Below are 27,541 nucleotides of genomic sequence, written 5' to 3' on the forward strand. Positions count from 1 at the left end.
CCACGCCTGGCTAATTTTGTATTTTTAGTAGAGATGGGGTTTCTCCACGTTGGTCAGGCTGGTCTCGAATTCCTGACCTCAGATGATCTGCCTGCCTCAGCCTCCCAAAGTGTTGGGATTACAGGCGTGAGCCACTGCACCCAGACTTCTTTTTTTTTTTTTTTTTTGAGACGGAGTCTCGCTTTGTTGCCAGCCTGGAGTACAGCGGCATGATCTTGGCTCACTGCAACCTCCGCCTCCTGGGTTCAGGCGATTCTCCTGCCTCAGCCTCCTTAGTAGCTGGGGTTACAGGCGAGCACCACCATGCCTGGCTAATCTTTGCATTTTCAGTAGAGACGGGGTTTCACTGTGTTGGTCTGGCTGGTGTTGAACTCTTGACCTCATGATCCGTCTGCCTCGGCCTCCCAAAGTGCAGGGATTACAGGTGTGAGCCACTGCACCCGGCCCCTTCCAACTTTTTAAGTCATCTTTCTTGTTGCTCACTTGTTCTCTCCCTGTTCCCTACCGTCAGGCAGTTTTGAAGCATTTTCTGAGCCTCGCCACTTGACTTCCTTTACGCTTTGTCATTGTTTCAGTTTTTTAATGTGGTGATTGAGTGAAAGCCAAGGGGAAGAAGAAAAAGAGGAAAAAAAGGGTCACATTTGAATTACAAAATGCCTTTACACTCCCTGTGTCCTCTGTATACAGATACCTTCCTCTCTTTCTTTGCCTGACAAATTCCTTTTCATCCTTCAAAAAGCAATTCTGGGTTTTTTTTGCCTAATTACTCTCATCTAAACAGGAGCTCCGGGTCCCCCTTTCCAATGCGTTCCACTGGGCCCTGTCAGCAGCTTAACTCATTTCAGAGTAGTTGTTATTTGTGAGCTCCAAACTGAGACTTAACTCTTTTAGGCACTTAATAAATATTTGAATGAATGAATAAATTAGGAGTATTAGAAACAAAATGCTTGGGCTGGGCGTGGTGGCTCATGCCTGTAATCCCAGCACTTTGGGAGGCAGAGCTGGGAGGATCACAAGGTCAGGAGTTCAAGACCAGCCTGCCCAATATGGTGAAACCTTGTCTGTACTAAAAATACAAAAATTAGCCGGGCGTGATGGCACGCGCCTGTAGTCCCAGCTACTCGGGAGGCTGAGGCAGAAGAATCGCTTGAACCCGGGAGGAGGAGATTGTAGTGAGCTGAGATTGTGCCACTGCACTCTAGCCTGGGTGACAGAGCAAGACTCCTTCTCAAAAAAGAAAGAAAGAAACAAAATGCTTATTCCTTGGTGCTGCAATGAAATAGCACTCAGCATAAATTTAACTTTTTCAGCAAGGCAATTTTACTTGCTGCATAAAGCTTGCTCCTCGCAGATGGGACAATGGTGAGAGCACACCTGATCAAGGGAGGGGAAGGGGTTCTTATTCCTGACGCAGGTAGCCCCTATTCTGTCATTCCCCTGTTGGCTAGGGTTGGACTGCACCGTCTTAGCTAATTCCGATTGGCTATTTTAAAGAGACCAGGGGTATGAGCCAGAGTGGCAGGGTGAGTAGTTTAGTGGGAAGGACGGTTAGGAACAGGTAACTCAAGGTGACTTAGGTCAGAGCAGGTGACCAGGGGTGACTCAGGTCAAAGCAGGTGACTGGGATGAGTCAGGACAGAGCAGGTGACTGGGGGAACAGATGTGAACTACTGATGAAAACTGGTGGAAAAGGTTGTTTACTGAAACTACACGGAAGTTAAACTTTAAAATGGAGGGCAATACTGGTTCTTTGAAGAGAAATCTAGAACTCACTGTATCCAACAGGAGAGATTTACAAAGAGTTTCTGTTATTTTTTCCATCCACGTCATTTCCCTGCTTAGTAACTTCTAGTGTGAAAATATCAAAAGCAGGTATCTCTGAGAAGTGGACTTAGGCTTATTCTTTTTTTCTTTTAGACCTTATTCTGGTTTGAGGTTTTTGTGATCATCATGTACTACTTTTATTATATAAGAATAAAAAAAAAATTAACCCCAAACCCCTCAAATTTCCAGGCGCTTCCTGTTGCCCAGACCCTGCACCATTCTGGCCCCACTCAGCCTAGTTTTATTTCCCACTGCTTGCCAGCTGTGCCCTGTGATCTCCTTGCTGTCTCATGAGCTACGTCGTACTTATGTTCCTGTTGCCTGGAATCCTGTCTTCTGGTCAGGAAGATGATCTGCGATAAATACCGAGAATACTCGCGTTAGAGACTGAATAGTGAGAGTTTAGACTCACGACCTGGGGTGTCATCTTGAACATACGGTGCTTAAGGGATGAGGTTTCTGGGTCAGTTTTATCGGTTGTGATGAACAAGATAAATGGAGCATTTGTCTTAGCTTCTAGAATAGTGACCTTAAAAGAGATAGAATAGTGAATGTATCTTCAAACTTGCCTGGGTCTCCACTAGCTTAAAGAAGAAAAAACCCTTTAATTCTGATGCTGTCACAGATGAAATCCTTTCATTCACTGATTTATTCATTCAAGAAATAATGACTCATCACCTACTCTGGGCTAAACACAGTGTCCAGTGTGATGGTGATGTAATGATCAACAAGATAGATACTCACTGGGTCCATGCCTGTGGAGTTTATCGTAGTTAGAGAAGACAGACATTAAAAGAACAAATCCAGTGTGATGAATGTTGAGATAAAAGGAAATAAACCAATACTTGTGTCAGTGAAGAGGTGTCAGAGGTTTCCTGAGAGAATGACATTTAAGCTAGTACTTGAAGTAGGTGTTTGCCAGGTGGAGGTGGTGGGCAGAAAGTAGAGTCATCAGTTCATTCTGGTTTGTCCACGGCTTTCCTGGTGTTAGCACGACACGTCCCGTGTCTGGGGAAGTCATGTGCGAAAGCTTCAGATGGCAGTGAAAGAAACAGTAAGAATAGAAAAAACTTAAAGCCTGAAGAGGGAAAGACTGAAGTGAGATGAGTCTAGAAAGTTAGACAGGAGCCTGATGATGCACGCACTGTTGGGCTTTACCTGAGAACCATGAGAAGGTTTTAAGTGGGAGGATGAAGTGATAGTATTTTTATTTTATTTTATTATTTTATTTTATTTTGAGAAAGTGTCTCGCTCTATTGCCCAGGGTGGAGTGTACCCTGGCACGATCTCAGCTCACAGCAGCCTCCACTTCCTGGTTCGGGCGATTCTCATGCCTCAGCCTCTTGAGTAGCTGGGACAGCAGGCACTCATGATCACGCCTGGCTAAATTTTATATTTTTTTAGTAGAGACACAGTTTCACCATGTTGCCCAGGCAGGTCTTGAACTCCTGACCTCAAGTGATCTGCCCACCTCAGTGTGCCAAAGTGCTGGCATTACAGGCATGAGCCACCACACCCGTCCAAGGATGTTAATTTCTTAAAAATGGAAAAACTTACACATTTTTATTCTCATATTTTTCTGTCACTGGATAGAAACATTACTAGCAGAGTAAATAATCCAGATGCCTGTCTTCAGCCTTTTTGTCAGACATGAAGAGTAAGCGTAGAAGGTAGGAGGCATGGCTGTGAGGTCGTTGAAGTGATCTTTTCCTGAACACAGCAAATACTATAAATGGTTTTTGTCACCATTGAAGTAGTCCCATTGAGAGACTGCCTGATTATCCCAGTGATGCTTCCACTCTTCAGATTATTTCTAGAACTCTTCTTTTTGCATTGCTCTGGGAGCCTCTGGCATATTCTTCAGAGTTTCTTCTTCACCAGAGGCAAACTTTTCATCCTTGCCTGTGCCTCTGTTTCAGGTCAGTTTCTCTTGCTCTCTGCATCTATGTTTGGCCCAATTGGTTTCTTTCTTTTCCTTAAAAATTCCTTAAATTTAAAAAAAACAGATATTCATATACAGTAAAATTCACCTTTAAGGTATACAGTTAAGTGGGGTTTTTTTTTTTTTGAGATAGAGTCTTGCTCTGTCACCCAGGCTGGAGGCTGGAGTACAGTGGCGTGATCTCGGCTCACTGCAACCTCTGCCTCCCAGGTTCAAGCAATTCTTCTGCCTCAGCCTCCAGAGTAGCTGGGACTACAGGCACGCACCACCACGCCCAGCTAATTTTTGTATTTTTAGTAGAGATGGGGTTTCACCATACTGGCCAGGCTGGTCTTGAACTCCTGAGCTCGTGATCTGCCCGCCTCAGCCTCCCGAAGTGCTGGGATTACAGGCGTGAGTCACTGTGCCCAGCCAGTTAAGTGGGTTTTTTAAGTGTGGTCACAAAGTTATACAGCCATCCCCACTATCTAATTACAGAATAGTTGCACCACCTCAGAGAGAAATACTGCACTGAATAGCAGTGACTCCTTATTTCATCTCCCCGCCGTCCCCAAATAACCACTAATCTATTTTTTTGTCTCATGAATGGAATGATACAATATGTGGTCTTTTGTGACTGGTTTCTTTCATTTAACACAGTGTTTTCAAGGTCCATCCATGCTGTGGCATCTCTCAGCACTTCATTCCTTTTACAGTCAAATGGTATTCCATTGTATGGGTGAAAGAGACAGGGTCTTCTATATTGTCCAGGCTAGTCTTGAACTCCTGGGCTCAAGTGATCCTCCTGCCTCAGCCTCTTAAGTAGCTGGGATGGTGCACACCTGGGTTATTTTCAGTTTTTTGTTTGTTTGTTTTGAGACAGCGTCTTGCACTGTCGCCCAGGCTGGAGCACACTGGCGCGATCTCAGCTCACTACAACCTCCGTCTCCCGGGTTCAAGCAATTCTCCTGCCTCAGCCTCCTGAGTAGCGGGGATTGTAGGTGCCCACCACCACACCCAGCTAATTTCTGTATTTTTAGTAGAGACAGGGTTTCTCCATGTTGGCCAGGCTGGTCTCGAACTCCTGAGCTCAGGTGATCCGCCTGCCTCAGCCTCCCAAAGTGCTGGGATTACAGGTGTGAACCACCAAGCCCAGACTCTGAGCATGATTTCTTACCTCTTTGTTCATATTTCTACAGTGATAAGTAGGCATCATTCATGTGCAGCCGCATTGTGGGCCTGTAACCATGACCGGTCTGTGAGTTTGAGCAGTTTGAATGCATAAGGATGCATTCTTATGCTATCCAAATTATTTGTGCTTTGCTGGTGAAGATTCTGAAACAAGGTGTGTCATTAGAAAGTGTTTACTTGTTTATAAGGGCCTTAAACTACTGAAGGTGTGTAGGATATTTATGAGTCGTGATTCAAAGTGTGAGTTTAAACGTTCGTTGGTGCCTCCGTGTTAAAAGCATTAGGTTAGATAGTGTCAGACAGGTACAGAGATGTATGGAAAGTGTTACCTGCCAGCCAGTTTATAATCTTGTAGAAAAAAGAAAAGTTAGGGCTGAGCACAGTGGCTCAAGCCTGTAATCCCAGCACTTTGGGAGGCTGAGGCGGATGGAGATCAGGAGTTCAAGACCAGCCTGACCAACATGGAGAAACCCTGTCTCTACTAAAAATACAAAATTAGCCGGGTGTGGTTGTGCATACCTGTAATCCCGGCTACTCGGTAAGGCTGAGGCAGGAGAACCGCTTTAACCGGGGAGGCGGAAGTTGCAGTGAGCCGAGATCGCGCCATTGCACTCCAGCCTGGGCAACGAGAGTGAAACTCCATCTCAAAAAAAAAAAAAAAGAAGAAGAAAAGTTAGAAGCCAGGTGACTGAATTTCAAGGAAGTGTGCAAGTACCATGTGGATGGATGGGACTGTATCATTCTGGGTCCAATCAGGAGAGAGAAGCCATACAGTAATTTGAACATGAAAAAACATAATTAACTGACTATAACAGGGTAATTGAGTAATGAGGGATTAGCCAGTAAAGAAATAAATAGAGCTCTAAAGAACATTGGAATAGCAAAAGTAAGAAGCAGCTACTTCCCCTAGGGCTGAGATAGACCCCCCACCCCCTGCCTGGGAAAGAGCTATTCCTTTCCCCAGAGCTGAGATCCAGACCTTATTGGAGAGAGCGTGGTTGTAAATCACTGAATGGCAGAGACGTTTCTGCCATTTAATGGTTCTTTGTTGGCCAAAGTTGTTGGACATCTGCCCTTTAGGGTGCCAAGGAGAATTATTAACTCTGATACAAAACTGCTCAAAAAGAGTATGTGGGGTGGCTCCCTGTTCCAGTAGACTCAGTGCTGCTGGCCACCTTCCCCTATTGGAGTCTGATGCTGGAGGAGCTGCCTGCCCATCAGGAGTCTTGTGACAACTGGAACCAGGAAGCAAAACTCCTTTTCTTCTGTGATGTCTCTCCAGCGCCCTATATCGACAAAGCTTAGCATCATGCCCTGGTAAAGGAAAAATGCTTAAAGGCCTCAGATCCGTTTTCAGAATGGACAGAAAGGATGAATTTGGAATGGAGAGGCAGTAGATCAGTAACTGGCAGGAGAATGGTATTAACTGCTGTGGGAGCTCAGAGACGGAGCAGAGGTCACATGACAGTAAAAGAAGTATTTGAGAGAGAGCTTATAAGATGAGTAGATTTTTTAAATTGAAGATTGCTTACTGTTTTCATTGCAAAATAGTATCTGCATTTTAGAAAAAATAGAATATAGACAAGTATTGTTGTCTATTTTCTATAGAAAGAAAGGAAAGGCACTCAGATCACTGTCTACAAAGAGATCCAGTGTTAATTGCTTGATAAAAGGTGTCTGGCCAGGCTCTGTCGCCCAGGCTGGAGTGCAGTGGCGTGGCACGATCATGGCTCACTGCAAGCTCTGCCTCCTGGGTTCATGCCATTCTCCTGCCTCAGCCTCCAGAGTAGCTGGGACCACAGGCGCCCACCACCACGCCCGGCTTTTTTTTTTTTTTTTTTTGTATTTTTAGTAGAGATGGTGTTTCACCGTGTTAGCCAGGATGGTCTTGATCTCCTGACCTCAGGTGATCCACCTGCCTCAGCCTCCCAAAGTGCTGGGATTACAGGCGTGAGCCACCGTGCCCAGCCTGCTGCTGCTTTTGTATCTTTGCAGAAAACAATTGGCTTTTAGGTGTAATAATGCTAAACTTTATAAACAGACACTGGGAGAAACTTCCTACTTTTGGTATTTCAACTATGAAGTTTATTTGCATAACTTCTTTATGATAAGTTTGTCAAATAAACATTTTAGCGCTCTTCAAGTGACCTTTAGGAAGAGATTTTCTGATGGAACATCGTGTCTTAGAAGTCCATTTTTTATTGCCACGCGCAGTGGCTCACACCTATAATCCCAGCACTTTGGGAGACCAAGACGGGCAGATCACTTGAGGTCAGGAGTTCAAGACCAGCCTGGCCAACATGGTGTGAAGCCGCATCTCTACTAAAAAGACAAAAAATTAGCCAGGCATGGTGGCGGGTGTCTGTAATCCCAGCTACTTGGGAGGCTGAGGCAGGAGAATTGCTTGAACCTGGGAGGCGGAGATTGCAGTGAGCCGAGATTGCGCCACTGCACTCCAGCCGGGGTGACAGAACGAGACTCTGTCTCAAAAAAAAAAAAAAAACAGATAGAAGTCAACTTTAAAGCTAATACCCAATTTCTAATTTAATTTAATTTAATTTTTTAAAATAGAGAGCATCTTGCCACGTTGCCCAGGCTGGTCTCTAACTAGTGGGCTCAGGCAGTCCTCCCGCCTCACCCTCCCAAAATGTTGGGATTACAGCTGTGAGTCACTGCACCGACCCCAAATTTTCTTTTCTTTCTTTTTTCTTTTCTTTTTTTTTTTTTTTTGAGATGGAGTCTCGCTCTATCGCCCAGGCTGGAGTGCAGTGGTGCGATCTCGGCTCACTGCAAATTCCGCCTCCCGGGTTCACGCCATTCTCCTGCCTCAGCCTCCTGAGTAGCTGGGACACTACAGGCGCCCGCCACCATGCCCAGCTAATTTTTTGTATTTTTAGTAGAGACGAGGTTTCACCGTGTTAGCCAGGATGGTCTCGATCTTCTGACCTCGTGATCCGCCTGCCTCGGCCTCCCAAAGTGCTGGGATTACAGGCATGAGCCACCGTGCCCGGCCTTTTTTTTTTTTTTTTGAGACAGGGTCTCACTCTGTCACCCAGACTGGAGTGCAGTGGCGTGATCTCAGCTCACTGCAACCTTTGCCTCCCGAGTTCAAGCGATTCTCTTGCCTCAGCCTCCTGAGTAGCTAAGATTACAGAAACACACCACCATGCTCATCTAATTTTTTTGCATTTTTAGTAGAGACGGGGTTTTGCCATGTTGGCCAGGCTGTGCTCGAACTCCTGGCCTCAAGCAATCCCCCGCCTCCGCCTCCTGAGTAACTGGGATTACAGGTGCGAGCCACCGCATCCAGCCTGCCAAATTTTTTAAAGTAGTTTTGCCAGTTTATACTCCTGCCAGCTGTATATAAGAATTCTCTTTGTGCCATATTCCTGATAACACTTGATTTGAATCAGCCTTCTTGTTTTTTTGCCAATGTAGAAGGTGTAAAATGGTATCTGCTAGAGGCCTTAATTTACATTTCATTAATGTCTGAGGTTGGACACATTCTTCTGTACGTGTTCATTATTTGTCATCACTGTGAGAATAGATAATACAGGTATTACTCCATCATATTGGTGGTGAAATAAAGGGACTAAAAGGAAGAGTGATTTGGCTTTCAGTATGCAACTTGATAAGTGGCAGTAGTTTATTTGCCTAGACTGGCTAACATTGTTTATTTGAAAAACACATTTTGAGTTTCTGTGATGTATATAACACTTTGCTAGGTGCTCCTTGAGAATAAAAAGAACTATAAAATTAGTATCTTCTTTTTTTTTTTTTAGACAGAGTCTTGCTCCGTTGCCCAGGCTGGAGTGCAGTGGCATGATCTCGGCTCACTGCAAGCTCCACCTCCCAGGGTCAAGCGATTCTACCTCAGTCTCCTGAGTAGCTGGGATTACAAGTGAGCGCCACCATGCCCACCTAGTTTTTGTACTTTTAGTAGAGATGAGGTTTCACCATGCTGGCCAGGTTGGTCTCGAACTCCTGATCTCATGATCCGCCCCCCCCTTGCCCTCCCAAACTGCTGGGATTACAGACATGAGCCACCGTGCCTGGCCTCTTTTTTAAATTTTTATTTTTATATTTTCTTATCTTCTCAAAACTTAGTACCTTCTCACAAAGAGTAGAGTTCAGTAGAGGAAATATGATACATCATAGTAGCTGACAATAGAGGCATAACCTATAAATAATAGAGCTAATAACCCGGTCATAATCTGGTTAATGAGTGTTTGCTAACTGTGTAATACATATAATACAAAAAGTTACCATTATAGATACCATAATCTCTAAAGATGTAAGAACAGAACCAGTGCCAATTTACATTCAATTCTGTTCCGTATTTTGGTCTTCATTTAATTGTAAATGCAAATAAGGTGCATATGTCATCTACAAAGCAAAAAAGTACAAGGATTTTCTTAAGTGATCAGTGGATGGCTATCTTACTATAAGCAGTGTTGTTCATTCTTCATAAGCTGGTGATTTTATATAATTTACGGAGTTCCAAAAGCAAATATACCAAAAATATATATTCAGAGAAATCTAGGTTTTAACTTGGTCCCATCTCTCCCAAAGTAACTATTTTTTAAAATTATGGTTCCTCCGCCAACCCCACCCCCGACCCATGCGGTAACTATGGATGGTGATGGATGTCTTAATTTGATTGTGATAATTATTGCACAGGATATATGTATATCAAATCATCATGTTGAATATATGCAATTTTGTCAATTATACCTCAGTAAAGCTGGGAAAAAATTATGGTTCTTCCATTTAAAAAAAAATAGAAACAAGTACACCCTGTGTGTGTGTGTGTGTGTGTGTGTGTGTGTGTGTGTGTGTGTGTGTATGTGTATTGATACACCTTCCCCCCATCTCTTTTGGTAAATGATAGCATCCCATTTATATTTTTTTCTTCCAACTGGTTTTCACTTCATATATCCTGGAGATTACTCCATGGCAGTATATAGAGCTATTTTCTCATTTGTTTTTATAGCTTCAAAATTACTTAGTGTAGAATATTCTGTAGTTAGTTGAGCCATTCCCCTATTTATGGCTGTTTGAGTTACTTCCAGTCTTTTGCTGTTACTGATAATGCTACAATAACAGCCTAGTGCATATATCTTTTTGTATTTTTGTGAGTATATGCTTTGGATAGATTTTTAGAAACGGGATATATGGGTCAAAAGGTATATATGTAGTCGGTACTCCTAAACACTGTGTTATATTGCTTTCCTATGACTTGAAAATTGTAGATTATTAAACTATCCTCACAGAATTTTAGGAGGAAAAAATCAACGTAATGCCCTGACTATAATAGAAAAAAAGAAAAGGCGAGCAATTTATAATGAAATACATGTTTTTTGTTTGTTTGTTTGAGACAGAGTCTTGCTCTGTCACCCAGGCTGGAGTGCAGTGGCACGATCTTGGCTCACTGCAACCTCTGCCTCCTGGGTTCACGCCATTCTCCTATCTCAGCCTCCCGAGTAGCTGGGACTACAGGCGACCGCCACCACGCCTAGCTAATTTTTTCTGTGCGTGCTTTTAGTAGAGACGGGGTTTCACCATGTTAGCCAGGATGGTCTCGATCTCCTGACCTCGTGATCCGCCCGCTTCGGCCTCCCAGAGTGCTGGGATTACAGGCGTGAGCCACCGTGCCCGGCCGAAATACATGTTTTTATTTGTAAATACTTGATCACAACTATACTAAAAGCCATTATGCAGTGACCAGAGACTTGTGTCTATACATAGGGGTGACCACAGTGCGGTCTCATCATATGGACTCTGCTGTTGGTGACTCAACCAGCATGAGCACAGTGTTGCTAGTGACATGATTTCCGAAATTGTGAATAAACTTCTTGGTGAAGTCTGAGCAAAAGTACAAGCTCCTCTTGGTTCACACAGTGGTCGCATATCTGGAAAATTCAGTGTATGCTAAAACTGGAAAAATATTTTCATATGTGAAATAGAGTTGTGTCCTCAGTTCAGATCATTATAAGTTTTAAAATGATAAATCAACACGTGGTGGGACACTGAGGAGTTGTGAGCACATTGCAGAACATCAGATACTTGTGGTCCCTGCTCATTGAATGCCAGCAGAACTGCTTTTCATTCCTAATCATGTTTATTTTTTACTCTCTTTGTTTTGATTAATTTTGCCGAGATATTTTACTAGTTTTGCCCAAGACACTATTTTTGGCTTTATTGATAGTCTTTTTTGTATATTAGTTTTCTGTTCAGTAATTTCTGCTTTTATCTTGATTATTTCCTTCCTACATTCTTTGGATTTATTTTATGGTTTTTTGGACTTCTTAGGTTGGATGCTTATTAACTCGTTAATTTTTAGTTCTCCTTTATTTTATTTATGTATTTATTTATTTATTTGAAACAAGGTCTCACTCTGTTGCCAAGGCTGGAGTGCAGTGGCAACCCCAACCTCCTGGGCTCAAGTGATCTTCCTGCCTCAGCCTCCCAAGTAGCTGAGATTACAGGTGCAAGCCACCATGGCCAGCTAATTCTTTATTTTTATTTATTTTTATTTTTGAGATGGAGTCTTGCTCTGTCCCTCAGGCTGGAATACGGGGTGCAATCTCGGCTCACTGCAACCTCCTCCTCATGGGTTCAAGCGATTCTCCTGCCTCAGCCTCTTGAGTAACTGGGATTACAGGTGCGCCTCATCATGCCCGGCTAATTTTTGTATTTTTAGTGGAGACAGGGTTTCCACCATGTTGCCCAGGATGGCCTCGAACTCCCAGACCTCAAGTGATCCACCGCTCCCAGCCCCCCAGAGTGCTGGGATTACAGGCGTGAGCCACCGTGCCCGGCCTACTTTTATTTTTTTACAGGATCTTGCTCTCTTACCCAGGCTGGAAGTTCTCCTTTTTTGATGTAAACATTCAGAGCTAGCTGGGCACTGTAGTGCACACCTATAATCCCAGCAATTTGGGAGGCCAAGGAGGATGGATCAGTTGAGCCCAGGAGTTCAAGACCAGCCTGGGCAACATAGGGAGGCCCTTTCTCTACAGAAAATACAAAAATTAGCTGGGCGTGATGGTGCACGCCTGTGGTGCCAACCACTCAGAGGCTGAGGTGGGAGGATTACCTGAGCCCAGGAGGTTGCTGCAGTGAGCCGTTATTGCACCACTGCACTCCTGCTTGGGTGACAGTGAGTCTCAAAAAAATAATATAAATAAAAATTCAGAGCTGTAAGGGCTTCATATCCTAGTTTTTTGTTGTGCTGCTGGTGAAATATACATAACATAAAATGTATTATTTAAGCATTTTTAGGTGTACAATTTGGTGGCATTAAGTATATTCAGTGTTGTACAACCATCACCACCATCCTTTTCCAGAGCATTTTCATCATCCCAAGCAGCAATTCCGCATCCTGGCCGGGCGTGGTGGCTCACGCCTGTAATCCCAGCACTTTGGGAGGCCAAGGCGGGCAGATCACGAGGTCAGGAGATCGAGACTGTCCTGGCTAACACGGTGAAACCCTGTCTGTACTAAAAAAAAAAAATACAAAAAATTAGCTGGGCGTGGTGGTAGGTGCCTGCAGTTCCAGCTACTCGGGAAGCTGAGGCAGGAGAATTGCTTGAACCTGGGAGGCGGGGCTTGCAGTGAGCTGAGATCATGCCACTGCGCTCCAGCCTGGGCGACAGAGCGAGACTCCGTCTCAAAAAACAAAAAAAAAAAGAAAAAAGAAAAAGAAATTCCGCATCCATTAAGCCGTAACTCTGCATGTTGCACTTTCCCCCGTCTCTAATGACCTTTATTCTACTTTCTGTCTATGAATTTGACTAAGGTATCTCACTTGAGTGAAATTAATACAGTGTTTGTTAGGCCGGACATGGCAGCTCACACCTGTCATCCCAGCCCTTTGAGAGTCCACAGTGGGAGGATAGCTTGAGCTCAGGAGTTCAAGACCAGCCTGAGCAACATAGTGAGACCTTGTCTCTGCTAAGAAGTTTAAAAGTTAGCTGGGGATGGTAGTATGCACCTGTAGTTCCAGCTACTTAGGAGGCTGAGGTGGGAGGATCACTGGAGCCCAGGAGGTTTAGACTGCGGTGAGCTCTGATCATGCCATTGTAATCCAGCCTGAGTGACAGAGTGAGACCCTATCTCCATTAAAAGTATATATATACAGTATTTGTCCTTTTGTGTTTGGCTTATTTTACTTAGCATATTATTTTCAGAGTTCATTCTTATTAATAGTATATATCAGAATTTCATTCCTGAGCCAGTATGGTGGCATGTACCTGTAGTCTCAGTACAGCTACTTGGGAGGATCAGGTGGGAGGATTGCTTGAGTTCAGGAGCTGAAGGGCTGCAGTGCTGCCCTCTGAGCATGCCTGTGAGTAGCCACTGTGCTCCAGCCTGGGCAACACGGCAAGACCCCATCTCTTAAAAAAAGAATTGTTTGTGTGTATATATGCCACATTTTGTTTATTCAATCCTGCAAGTTTTTTATATATAGTATTTTATTGTATTGTATTGTATTTTAAAGACAGAGTCCAGCTCTGTCTCCTACGCTGGAGTGCAGTGGCACCATCTCGGCTCACTGTAATCTCCGCCTCCCGGGTTCAAGCAATTCTCCTGCCTCAGCTTCCCGAGTAGCTGGGATTGCAGGCACATGCCACCACGCCCGACTAATTTTTGCATTTTTAATAGAATCAGGGCTTCACTATGTTGACCAGGCTGGTCTCAAACTCCTGACCTCAAGTGATCTGCCCACCTTGGCCTCCCAAAGTGCTGGGATTACAGGCATGAGCCACCATGCCTGGCCTGAGTTTTTTATATATAGTCTTTAAGTCTTCATTCAGTTCTAAATATTTTTCAATTTTCATTATGTCTTTTTTTAACTGGGGTTTGTTGGAGGTGTTTTCAAATTTCTAAACATGTATTTCTTTCCTAGTTATCTTTTTGTTATTTTAAACTTAATCGACTTTAAGAGTGTGTAGTGATTCTGGTCTTTTAAAAAAACAGTTGTCTCAATGTTTCTGTTTACCTCATTCTTAAAAAATTGTTGAGTTTGCAGTTTATGTTGGCAGCTTCTTGTCTCAACACACTGATGATACTCCACTGTCTTCTTGCTTTCATTGTTGATATCAGGAAGTAAGCTGACCATTCAATTACTGCTTCTGTGAAATTTGTCTTTTTTTCTCCTTTGGCCGATTTTAGGAATTCTTTGTCTTTGATATTATTAATATCACTACGATGTGTCTACTTGTAGATAATTTTCTATCCTGCTTTTGATTCATTAGACTTCTACTTACAAATTTATGTTCTTTATCAGTTCTGGAAATTTCTCAGCTATTAATTTGTTCAGTGGACCAGTCCTTCATTCTACCACCTTCTGGAACTCCAAGTAGTTGTATGTTAGACCATCTAATCTACTCATCTCCTCTTTCATGTTTTCTTTTTCTGTTTTTTTTTGAGACAGAGTCTTGCTCTGTTGCCCAGGCTGGAGTACAATGGCGCAGTCTCAGCTCACTGCACCTCTGCCTCCCAGGTTCAAGCAATTCTTCTGCCTCACCCTCCTGAGTAGCTGGGATTACAGGCGCTTGCCACCACGCCTGGCTAATTTTGTATTTTTAGTAGAGATGGGGTTTCTCCATGTTGGTCAGGCTGGTCTCGAACTCCCGACCTCAGATGATCCGCCCGCCTCAGCCTCCCAAAGTGCTGGGATTACAGGCGTGAGCTACTGTGTCCGGCCTCCTCTTTCATATTTTCTATCTCATTGTCTGCAATGAGTTCATTAGTTCATTGTTCATTCATTCTGTCTAACACTATGTCCATGCTGCTTTTTACTTCAAATGTTGAGTTTTAGCTTTCACTTATTTTTTCTTATTGAAAGTTCTGTATGGTGTTTTCATATTCACTCTATTCTGCTTTTATTTTCAAGCTGCTTCTATGTGTCCTTTGACACAGCATTCCATATCTGTGTTTTTCAGAGATTTTTCCTCCTCTTGCCATCACCATTTTCAAAATGCTAAAGGTTCTCTTGTTCCTTTCTGTCCAGAGGGATTTATTCCTGATTGGTTGTTATGTGCATTATAGCCTTTTTCAGGCCTAGCCTTATGTGGGAGGGACGCCTGTTAATTTTTCAACATTAGGCAGACTGGGTTTTACTACCTGTCCCCTGTGGCAGCCATCAAAGTGGAAGCATGAGGTCTCTGGGGTTTAGTCAGAATCCCTTGAGAATAAGTAGATTAGTAAATTGCTTACTCTTTTTGAGTTCCTGGTTTTGCTTTGGTTTGGGCTCTATGGAATCATCCCTCTTATTTTACTAGCCCATCCATGCATTTAAAAAGACTTGATACGTTATCCAGACCTTTATTTTAGAGTTTGAAGCGAAGTTTTAATTTCCTTCTTTTTTACCAGCCCCCAGATTGGGTTTTCTGCATCTCTTTTCTCGCTTTCCCTCTTTTCTTTCTGGATTTGCTACTAGTGGGACTGATGTTATGGCCATTGTCACCGTCACCACATGAGAACACTCTTTTGCTTCAGAGTTGTGAACCTTCTGTTTAGAGTGTGTGTTGTCATCTTCAGGTGATTTGGAAATGTTTTCATTCATGCTTCTGCTCTCAAAGACATCTGAGGCTCTTTTGTGTTTTTGACGGGGCGGGTGGGGAGGGAAGGGCCACTGGTGTTGGGCTCTTGCAGCTTATTGAGAGATTGTTGAAAGTCTGGGTAATTAATTAGTGTTACTGCATTCATAATGTACTGAAAAATCAAGGCTCACTTGTTATTTATATAAAAAGTAAATAAAAATGCTTTTTAAATCATTGTGTTTTTCAATCATGGATGGTTTACACTTGGAGTACTGTAGTTGATCCCAGCAGATAATAGTAAGTTTAGTAATCTCCACTATTTGGGCTGACCGGTTCCAGATAGCACTCCGCTGTTCGTTTCTGCTGTGTATGTAGCCACCCCTAGTCTCCTTCAGCAGACAGTTGAGGAATTGTTTGTGTTTGAGTCGTGTCACAGTTAAACAATGGGCCTCTTAGAAGAGTACAGTGTGTTTTGGGCACACTTTTTGTTTCGCCTACTTGTTTTTCACTGAAAAGTAGCAAAAAGTGTTTGAACAGATTTAGAGAGAGGCACTACTTACCGTTTGCTCTTTTTTTTATAAAACATTTGTTACTAATGGTTAAGCAAAACTAAGGTAAATCAGTATTTTACCATGAATTATTTTTATACCTAATATTGTTTTTGGCTAACATATAAGATGAACATAAAGAACCTTATCACAGTCTCATTTGGTACTTTTCAGGCATTTGACACTGTCAGAAGTAGCAATTCACACACAAAAAATACTGTTTTATGGAAAAGAGAACTGAAGGTCATGAATCAGCTGTGAGGGGAAAAGTATAAATCTTTCTAAATATATTTTTGTTAATATGGGGTAGTTGATGTTGTCTAGTGCTGTTTGATTAAGAAAACAAGTTCAGGCCGGGCACAGTGGCTCATGCTTGTAATCCCAGCACTTTGGGAGGCCGAGGTGGGTGGATCACCTGAGGTCAGGAGTTTGAGACCAGCCTGACCAATATAGTGAAACCCCATCTCTACTCAAAAATATAAAAATTAGCCAGACGTGGTGGTATCCGCCTCCCAGCTACTTGGGAGGTTGAGACAGGAGAATTGCTTGAATCCAGGAGGCAGAGGTTGCAGTGAGCCAAGATCACGCCACTGCACTCCAGCCTGGGCGACAGAATCTCAAAAAAAAGCAAAACAAAACAACAAATTCAATTAGCCGGGCGTGGTGGCGCACTCCTGTAATCCCAGCTACTCGGGAGGCTGAGGCAGGAGAATCCAGGAGGTAGAGGTTACAGTGAGCCGAGATCACGCCACTGCACTCCAGCCTGGGGACAGAACGAGACTCCGTCTCAAAAAGAAAAAACAACAAAAAAAAATCTGTGGACACAGTATGGTACCATAAATCAGTAAACATTGCCTAATACATGCACAGTACCTGCCTTTGAATTGCTTGAGGTCTTAGGTAGGAAAAGCAGATAAAATAACTAAGGGTTTATAGTTGTAATTCATTGCCGAAGAATGGCCCAGTATATTAGCATAAGTAAGAAAAAAGAGCCTGAGATTCAGAGTTGTTAGGAAACTTGAGTTCTAGTCTTAGTTCTGTTAGTAATTAGATTTATGTGCCTTTAGGCTAACCGCTTACTTTTGGGTAAGTTTGGTTTTTTTTTCACATATAAAACAAGGCAGATGGACTAGATGACTTAATCCTTTACAATCTTAATACCGTGTGAATTTGTTTTCCTGTGTAACTCGAGTTTAGAGGATGTGAAGGATCTTTTTGGGCAAGGACTGACCTCAGGAAGGAAATCATTTTCACTAAGCCTTGAAAGATTTGGTTGGGTAGATAAAAGGAAAAAGAAAAGCTAAGAATGCAGAAATAGATACATAAAAATTATTTAGGCCAGGAAAGTCTTTGGTGTATTTGAGGAATATGAGGCATAGGATTGACATGGTGCAGTCACGTGAGATGAAATTGACTCAGCAGTTCGGAGTTCAGTGGCCCTAATGCCAGAGTTTAGTCCTCAGTCTGTAGGTTATGGGCAGCTAGTCAGGACGATGTGTAGCCAGGGAGAGTCATAGCACTTGTTACCTTTAGTCAACTTCTGCATGATAATTAAGGTATATTTAACCAATTCTGACTTCTTTCTCCCAACAAAAAAATTGAACACAGAGAAACCCTCTAGGGAGCTAGTTATTAGGTGGTGCAAAAGTAATTGCAGTTTTTGTCATTACTTGTAATAGAAACTACTTTTGCACCAACCTAATAGAATTTCTTCCACTCAACAACAACTGAAAACATAGAGACTGAGAGAAATCCAGAGATGATGTGGTAAATCCCCAGCTAAGCAGCTGGTAGAGGCATCAGTATTGTATCCAAGGTCGTGCTTATATTTACTGAGATCTAGTCACTCGTGTGGCATATTAGAATTGTGGCGGCATGGTTGTCATCTTGAATAATTTCATTAGGGACATCTCTGACTCAAGTTTACTATTAAATTAGGGTTTTGTTCAGGCAAGTATTGCTTAAAGGGTAAGTCATGTTAATTGGAATTTCCTTGAGACAGCTCATTCAGCATGATAGTGTGTAGTCACTAAAAAGTTCCGAAAAACACAACGCTGTGGCTCCTCTTTAGTTCTATTAGACTAAGTATGTACAGAACATAAGTTACTGCACAGTATACTAACATTGAACAGTAGAAAAAATATTATTTATTTATTTTTTTTGAGACGGAATCTCACTCTGTGGCCCAGGCTGGAGTGCAGTGGTATGATCTCAGCTCACTGCAAGCTCCGCCTCCCGGGTTCAAGCAATTCTCCTGCCTCAGCCTCCCGAGTAGCTGGGACTACAGGCGCCCACCACCACAACCGGCTAATTTTTGTAGTTTTAGTAGAGACGGGGTTTCACCATGTTGGCCAGGATGGTCTCGATCTCTTGACCTTGTGATCTGCCCGCCTCAGCTTCCCAAAGTGCTGAGATTACAGGCGTGAGCCACCGAAGGATAACCAAAGTGTAAGGAAAGGCTGTGTTCTGAAAGTTGCTGTGTAATGTCATTTGCTTAGAATTTAGCATTGCTTCTCATGAATGAAAATGTCTCTCTGGCTCAGCCATGAAAAAGCCTTCTGACCTTTCTGATACTGTAATGAAAAGCAGTATGGTAAATACCATTGCACGCATTTGGGTTTTCAACATGTTAAGGATTGAAGAGGTTTCTGTACCCTAGCTTGGAAATCTAGCTGTTGCTTATTTGTTCTGTTAAAATGTGTTCTGTCGAGTATAAGATGAAATAAATATGAGTCTTCTGCCACCTCCGTAAAACATCAAAGCATTTGGGGTATGTAGGTGAAGGGTAAAGATGGAGTACGCTTTAAAGCAGCAGTTCTCAGAGTGTGGCCTGCAATACTGTGAGGGAGTCTGATGTCAAAACCTTTTTCCGAATATTCTTAACACATTATTTGCTTTCACACTGTGTTGACATATGGATTGATGGGGCAAAAGCAGAAGTGGGTCAAATTGCTCGTTACTTTAACCCATACCAAGGCCATGGCCAAGTGCTTGCAGTAAAGTGCCAGTTTCACGTAATAATATACTTAATGGAACAATAAAGTTATTGATCAAGTATTCTATATAGCAAAATGGGAAGTACTCATAAGGTACTTCTGCATACCAAAGTATGAACCGTTGTCTTGGAGATAACCACTTCTGCAAGAGAGCTAAACTAGCCCTCTGTTTCATGGAACACCTTTCTTTATTTGGAAGAACAACTGACCCACAAATTCCGGTTGTTCAGACTTCGTATTTTGCAGACATTTCCTCAAAAATAGTGACAGAATTTGTTGCTACTGATACAATTTAGGCTTTCAAGCAAAAATTAGAGTTTTAGAAAACTGGTATCCACTATGTTGATTTTAGCAGTTTCTCAGCGCTTGATTTACTCTGATGACATAGGTGGTGATATTAATGAATGTGGTTTTATTTTTACTGCATAACGAGATGTGTCAACATTGGGAGTATCTTCAAAACCCAGGGAACCAATATTTTCCAAAAACCAATTCATGACATTGTAAAACTTCTGCATAGGTAACAGATTCATTCAAAATTCAAGAGAGTCAATTGGTTTAATGTAATAGGGTACAAGAAGATTCATTGCTGTGATTTCAGATTCCACAATGAACCTTTTAGGAAGGTCAGGTTTAGTGTAATACCAAAGAAGAAAATCCACAATTATGTGAAAGCTGTTAAAATGCTCCTCTGTTTTCAGGTGGGTATCTGCGTAAGACAAGATTTTTTTCGTAAACTTCAGCTAAAACAACTCAGCACAACAGATTGAATGCAGAAGCAGATCTGATTATCTGGCTGTCTTCTACCACACCAGACATGAAAAAGACTTGCAGAAATGTCAAAGAATATCAGTCTTCTCACTCAACTTATTTTGTTTTGGAAAATAGTAATTTTTCATAAAAATGTATAACATGTAATGGGTTTGTTGTTATTTTTAAATGAATTATTTAAACAACTTGGTTTTTTTTTGTTTTGTTTTGTATTTTTGAGGCAGATTCTCACTCTGTCACCCAGGCTGGAGTGCAGTGGCGTGATCTCGGCTCACTGCAACTTCCGCCTCCCAGGTTCAAGCTATTCTCCTGCCTCAGCCGCCCGAGTAGCTGGGATTACAGACACGCGCCACCACGCCCAGCTAATTTTTTTTATTTTTAGTATAGACGGGGTTTCAGCATGTTGGCCAGGCTGGTCTCGAACTCCTGACCTCAAGTAATCCCCCGACCTCGGCCTCCCAAAGTGCTGAGATTACAGGCGCGAGCCAACATGCCCAGCCAAAAACTTGTTTTAATTTCTCATACAGTAAGTATATATAAACATAACCCTCATCAACAAAAACTCTTTGGACTCTTCATTAATGTTGCCAAGTGTAAAGGGTCTTGTGGCCAAAATGTTTTGAGAACGGCTACTTTGAAGGAGCTGAGTAGCTGTAATATGCCTGTGTTGAGAGCAGATACCAATAAAGGGAATGCCTGACCTAACTTAAAACAAGTACGTGTTGGTCTTTCTCCAGGTTATGAACTCTTACAGAGGACTCAGGTCGTCTTTTATTTTCTCTAATGTCTGGCACAGAGTCTTATAAATAGTAATGATGATAACAATTGCAGCAGCTTTTAATCTTTGTTAGCTCATTTAATCTTTATTCTGTGAGTAGATAGTGAGATATAATTTGCATAACCAAAAATTCACCATTTTAAAGTGTACAGTTGAGTGGTTTTAGTGTATTCACAGGGCTGTGCGACCATCTCCACTGTCTTCATACCGGAACATTTGCGTCCCCCAGAGAAACTTCATACCCAGTAGCAGCCCCATCTCATTTCCCTCACTCCTTAGCAACCACTCACTAATCAGCCGTGTTTATGAACTAAATTCCTCTCTGTCTCTGTGGATGCCCCTGTTGTGGACATTTCATATGAAACGGAATCCTACAATATGTGGCCTTTTATGGCTTTTTTCACTTAGTGTTCGAGGGTCATCCATGTTGCAGCATGTATCGGTACTTCCTTTTGCGGCCAAACAATATTCCATCTTATGGATACACCACGTTTTGTGTATCCGTTCATCAGTTGATGGATATTTGGGTTGTGTCTATCTTTTGGCTGTTATGAATGCTTCTATGAACATTCATACAAAGTTTTTGCGTGAACATGTTTTTCAGTTCTCCTGGCTATATACCTGGGAGTGGAATTGCGGGGTCGCATAGTAGCTCTATATTTAATTTTTGAGGAACTTACTAACTCCCTTTTTAATAGAGTTTTTATTAGGGGATAATTTTAGATTTACAGACGAATTGCACAGATAGTAGATTTCCTGTATACCTATCACCCAGCTTCCTCTAATGTTAACATCTTACATAACCGTGATACGTATGTCAAAACAAAGCAGCCAACATTGGTACCTCACTGTTAACCAAATTCTAGGATTTATTTGGATTCTACTAGTTGTTTCACCAGTGCCCCTTTTCTGTTCCAGGATCCAATCCAGGGTGTCACGTTGCGTTTATGGTTGTGTCTCCTCGGATCTGTTACAGTTTCCCAGTCTTGTTTTTCGTGTCCTTGACAGTTTGGAGGAATGTAGTGGTCAGGAGTTTTGTAGCATATCCCTCAATTGGGGTTTGTCTGGTGTTTTTCTCGTGATTAGGCTGGGGCTGTGGGTTTGGGGGAAGAATACCACAGAGGTGAAGTGTGCATCCGATCACATTAGATTAGGGGATAAGTAATATTGTCATGACTTGTCGCTGGTGATGTTAACTGTGGTCACTTGGTTAATAAGGCATGTTTGCCAGGTTTTTTCACTGCAAAGTTATTTTTCCCTTGCCATACACTGTTCTTTGGAAGTGAGTCACTAAGTCCTGCCTTCACTCAAGAGGAGACAAGGATTAAGCTGAAACTCCTAGAGGGAGACATATTTACCTATTTTATTTGCAATTCTTCTGTAAGAAAGATTTGTTCCTTTTCTCCCATTTATTTACTTATTCATTTATTTATGTCAGTATGGAATAACCTACTTATTTGATACTTTGGGTCATAATCTAATAGTATACTAATTTGCTCAAATCATCCCAGCATTGGCCTATGGAAAATCTTTCCTGTGTCCCTTTGGCATTTCCTCATCCTTTTAAAGTGCTCCCTTGCCTTCTGACACTACAGCATGCTCTGGGCTCATCTTCCATTTTCCCTTTCCCGTGCCTAGAGTCAGCCATTCCTTCAAGGAGTCATGAGACGTGGTGAAGTGTAAGTCGGTGGTGGAAACAGGATTCCATGCAAAGCAGTCTGATTCTGGAACATATGCTGTTAACCAAAAAGCTGGATAACATGCAGCTGATTTATTATTATTATTGAAGGTGCATTGGCAGTTTCCACTCACGTTCCATCTATGTGGGAGCCTTGAGGAAAGAATTTATAGCACTTTACACTAATTATTGTGCCCTGTTTTTGTTGTTGTTGTTTTTTGTTTTGTTTTTGAGATGGTGTCTCACTCTGTTACCCACGCTGGAGTACAATGGCATGATCTCAGCTCTGCAACCTCTGCCTCCCGGGCTCAAGTGATTCCTCTGCCTCAGCCTCCCGAGTAGCTGGGACTACAGGTGTGCGCCACCACACCTAATTTTTGTATTTTTCGTAGAGACAGGGTTTTACCATGTTGCCCAAGTTGGTCTCGAACTCATGACCTCAAGCGGTCTGCCCACCTTGGCCTCCTAAAGTGTGGCGTGAGCCACCGCGCCCAGCTGCAATGTTGTTACTAAGCTTTGTCTTTCTTCTGTCTGCAGCAAGATAGGGCCCCTCTTGTAATGCACACTGGTAGTAGCCCATACTTAGGAATAGCTAGCTGCATGCTGCTTGCATCCCACCCCAAAACAAAACAAATCCCGCATGATGTCAGGAGCTGGTTAGGAAGAATCATTTTAGGGCATGTTGTCAGCACCGCCTTAGATCCTGCCCTCATTTCTTCCTTAGACCAGACAGCCTTTTGCACACAGAGATAGAGATCTTTTTCACTCCCTTTTCCCAGCCCTTGTCTAGCTAGTTACCCCCTCTCTTAGTCTGTTTTCATGCTGCTGATAAAGACATACCTGAGACTGGGCCATTTACAGAAGAAAGAGGTTTAAATTGGACTTACATTTCCACGTGGCTGGGGAAGCCTCACAATCATGGCGGAAGGCGAGGAGGAGCAAGTCATGTCTTACGTGGATGGCGGCAGGCAAAGAGAGAGCTTGTGCAGGGAAACTCTTCTTTTTAAAACCATCAGATCTCGTGAGATGTACTCCCTATCAGGAGAACAGCACAGGAAAGACTTGCCCTCATAATTCATTTACCTCCCACCAGGTCCCTTCCATAACATGTGGGAATTCAAGATGAGATTTGGGTGGGGATGCAGCCAAACCATATCACTCCCAGAAATGTTTTTGCTCCTTTACCTTTTTTTATTCTTCCTCTTTTGTAGAATGAAGAAATAATCATTTTGAGAGCGAAAATATACCATAGTGCTAGTGACACGCTCCCATCAGGGAAAATAAAAGCTGTAAGATTTGGTATAAGCTTCTCAAATTTTTTTATTTTATTTTATTTTATTTTTTTTGAGACAGAGTCTTGCTTTGTCGCCAGGCTGGCATGCAGTGGCGCAATCTCGGCTCACTGCAGGCTCTGCCTCCCGGGTTCACGCCATTCTCCTGCCTCAGCCTCCCAGGTAGCTGGGACTACAGGCGCCTGCCACCACACCTGGCTAATTTTTTGTGTGTTTAGTAGAGACAGGGTTTCACCATGTTAGCCAGGATGGTCTCGATCTCCTGACCTCGTGATCCACCCGCCTCGGCCTCCCAAAGTGCTGAGATTACAGGCGTGAGCCATCGTGCCCAGCTAATCTTCTCAACTTATACCTACTTTTCTTCAGGTATAAGCATTCAAACAAAATAAAAAATTTGTTTTTAAGTTCTGAACAGTTAGCATTCTTTTCATTGTATGTATGCAAGGTTTTGTTTGCTTAAATGCATTAAATAATCTTAGAATCAAATTAAGATCCAGTTACCAATGAAAACCATGTTTAGTGGGAAAATATGTTGTTTTCTAACATATAGTTTTGTATCAGAACTCATATGTATAAGTTACGGATCCTCTCCCTTTTACTGCTGATTTCAAGTGTGTGTCATCTACTTTTTTAAAGACTTATACCTAGAAGTATGGGTAGCAGGGTTGAAGTTTTCACTGAATTAGCCATGTAGCTAAGACAGATTACCCAACTGCCTGGACAGGGCATTTACAGGTGTCACAGAACCTGAGGGATGTGGCCACACTCAGCCTTTCAGCCATGCTCTGTGTTTAATTTTGTCAGTATATCCAGATTCGTCAAGCTCCTTTGTGATTATCTGCAAAACTCAAAAGACTAATGTGTCTAAATTAGGATGTCAAATTTTCAGAGACCAAATACTGTATCAGCAGTGCATTGTTTCAAGAATCCTTGGCCAGGCGTGGGGGCTCACGCCTGTAATCTCAACAATTTGGGAGGATAAAGCGGGTGGATAATTTGAGATCAGGAATTCGAGACCAGCCTGGGCAACGTAGTGAAACCTCATCTCTACTAAAAATACAAAGATTAGGCTGGATGCCATGGCTCACACCTGTAATCCCAGCACTGTGGGAGGCCAAGGTGGGCGGATCACCTGAGTTCAGGAGTTCGAGACCAGCCTGGCCAACATGGTGAAACCCCGTCTCTACTAAAAATACAAAAAAATTAGCCGAAAGTGGTGGCATGCGGCTGTAATTCCACCTACGCAGGAGGCTGAGGCAGGAGGATTGCTTGAACCTGGGAGGTAGAGGTTGCAGTGAGCTGAGATCACGCCACTGTACTCCAGCCTGGGTGACAGAGCGAGACTCCATCTTGAAAATAAATAAGAATTTTTTAGGAAAGTTACTGTGAAGGCTAAGTTGTAACTGCAAGGTTGGAGTGAAATCAGATTGGAGGGGTGCTGTTTGATACCCTTAATAGCCAAGCATCTGTCTCTGCTCTAGAGGTACACCTCCCCAAGATATCCTATAATTTGCTGGTCAGAACATATTTTTCCTCTTTGGAATTTAAAAAAAAAAAGATTTCATGTTGTCTGTCTTTCTATTGAGAAGGTCTCTTAGAATCCATCGATTAGACCAGTAGCTTTTGGTAGTACCATGATGTTTCCATTTGACTTTTCAAACATTTTTCAGCTGACCATTACCAGCTTTGTTGGGGGTAAACTCAAGAGAGTTACATCTTTTACACATTGATTTTTCCAGATTTTGCAAATGTCACTCTAAATGGATAATATTTTCTAATTGGGAGTTGTGGCAGGGGTAATTATTACTGTTTTTTGCTTGTTCGTGCTATTTTTTACTTTGTTACTAATTGTATTTTTTCCAATTCCAGGCCATTTCATAATTCTGAATCATGTCTGATAACGGAGAACTGGAAGACAAGCCTCCAGCACCTCCTGTGCGAATGAGCAGCACCATCTTTAGCACTGGAGGCAAAGACCCTTTGTCAGCCAATCACAGTTTGAAACCTTTGCCCTCTGTTCCAGAAGAGAAAAAGCCCAGGCATAAAATCATCTCCATATTCTCAGGCACAGAGAAAGGTAAATAGCGCTTCTGGCTTTCAGAGTCTCAGCATTGGTTTATTATTGTATGTTACCCATGTTGATAACTTTTATGGTGAGAACATTAAAACAGATCATGAAAACAATCGGTGCTAATATACAGGCACTATTAAAAAGTCTAGTTTATTTTAAATTGTGATTTTTAAAAGAATAAAATGTGAATTTGTTTCTCACCCTGCTTGTTATGGCCAATGAATTTCTATATTCATCTCCTTTGTTTTCTGAGACCTTGGCCATATTTTAATGAGATTTGTGACATTTGAGGGAGACCTGCTATTATAAGAATGGTGAGATAGGGCCCACAGTCCCCTGTCTGAAATCCCTGGAGCCAACTGTGTTTTGGAATTAAGAGTTTTTGTGATTCTTGAGTAGTAAATACTGTCTTTTACCAGGTGTTCTATAATGCCCCCAGAAGTGTCGGAGGCAGCCTCAGTACTCACAGACTGATGTGTCCTCAGCAAAATATATGTCTAGTTCAGGGTTTCTCAGCCTCAACACTATTGACATCTTGGAGCCAAATAATTTGTTGTTGCAGGGACCTATCCCCTGGGGGCAAAATTACTCCAATTAAGAATCACTGGGCCAGACACAGTGGCTCCTGCCTGTAATCCCAGCTACTTGGGAGGCTGAGGCAGGAGAATCACTTGAATACGGGAGGTGGAGGTTACAGTGAGCCAAGATCGTGGCACCGCACTCCAGCCTGGGGAACAGAGTGAGACTGTCTCAAAAAAAAAAAAAAGTGTATGTATATATATATGTATATAAAACATCCTTGTACCTACCACCCAGCCTAGAATTTTATCAGTACCTCTGAAGTCCCCATCTGCTATACCCCATCCTAACCTTCTCTTCATCCCCAATATCCACCATTCTGCATTCTGCATTTTTATTGTAATTTTATAACATATCTAGTCACCCTCAAATATGTATGGTTTAGGCATGCCTGTTTGGGAACCTTTTATGAATGGAATTATGCTGTCTGCATTTTTTCCACATACTTTTCACTCAGCTTTATGCTTTTGAGACTTGTTGATGTGTGTGGTGTAGTTTGTTCACTTTCACTGCTGTGTATTGCTGCACTGTAAATATACTGCAGTTTATTTGGCCAGTCTCCTATCTGTAGACATTTGGGTTGTTTTCATGAATAGTGTTGCTATGGATTATCTTGAACGTACATCTTACTGGATGTAGGGCAAAGCTTCTCAAACTAACAGGTGATCTGTTAGTTTAGTTCTTGAATTGCTAATTAGAATCACCTGGGAAGCTTAATCAATCTGTGTTCAAACTCCATTTCATTCCAGCTGAATCAGCAATCAGCATCTTTAGGGGCTTACCCTGGCATCGTTTTTGGTTTTGTTTTTAATTTTTTAAATACCCCAGATGATACTGATGTGCAGCTCATATTAAAAACCAATGCATTGGTGGGTTATGAACTCTGTATAGTGGACAACACTAAATGCGCTAGAATAATATAATCAGAGTGTTGTGCACACAGTAAAAACGTTGTCTTATGAAACAGTTTGTTTTAGTTATGTGTATACTGAGTCAGGATATAAAATGTATTTCTTGGTGTGGGTCCTGACCAAAGATTTAAAGGTCATTCAGAGATGTATATTTAGGATTAGAATTGCTGGGTTACAGGCTGTTCCCGTGTGTGACTTGACTAGGTTTGTCAGATTGTTTTCTAAAAGTTTTTAGTGTACATTCTCACCCACAGAAGATGAGCGTTCCCATTGCTGAGCACCCTCAGCAACTCTGGGAGGGGTGAAATACTAGCTCATTGTGTTTTAAATTGGCCTTTCCCTGATTACTCAAAAAACTGAGCATCTTTTCGGGTTAATTGACCGTTCTTGTGAGCTTTCTGTGAAATATCTGTTCAAGAGAAAGAAATATC

The 27,541-nt window shown here is 42.3% G+C and overlaps 1 protein-coding gene across 2 annotated transcripts in view; it reads left to right on the plus strand.

Moving 5' to 3' along the window:
- The window catches only part of PAK2 (p21 (RAC1) activated kinase 2), a 90,955-nt gene that overhangs the window by 15,918 nt on the left and 47,496 nt on the right, over positions 1-27,541 (plus strand). For both annotated transcript variants that reach the window (XM_024355253.3, XM_063806488.1), the window contains exon 2: positions 25,419-25,626. In XM_024355253.3, coding sequence (XP_024211021.1) covers positions 25,440-25,626 — 187 coding nt within the window. In that variant the 5' untranslated portion in view covers positions 25,419-25,439. The remainder of the gene's footprint in view (positions 1-25,418; positions 25,627-27,541) is intronic.

The sequence above is a fragment of the Pan troglodytes genome, chromosome 2 (assembly GCF_028858775.2).
Source record: "Pan troglodytes isolate AG18354 chromosome 2, NHGRI_mPanTro3-v2.0_pri, whole genome shotgun sequence".
Taxonomy (NCBI): domain Eukaryota; kingdom Metazoa; phylum Chordata; class Mammalia; order Primates; family Hominidae; genus Pan; species Pan troglodytes.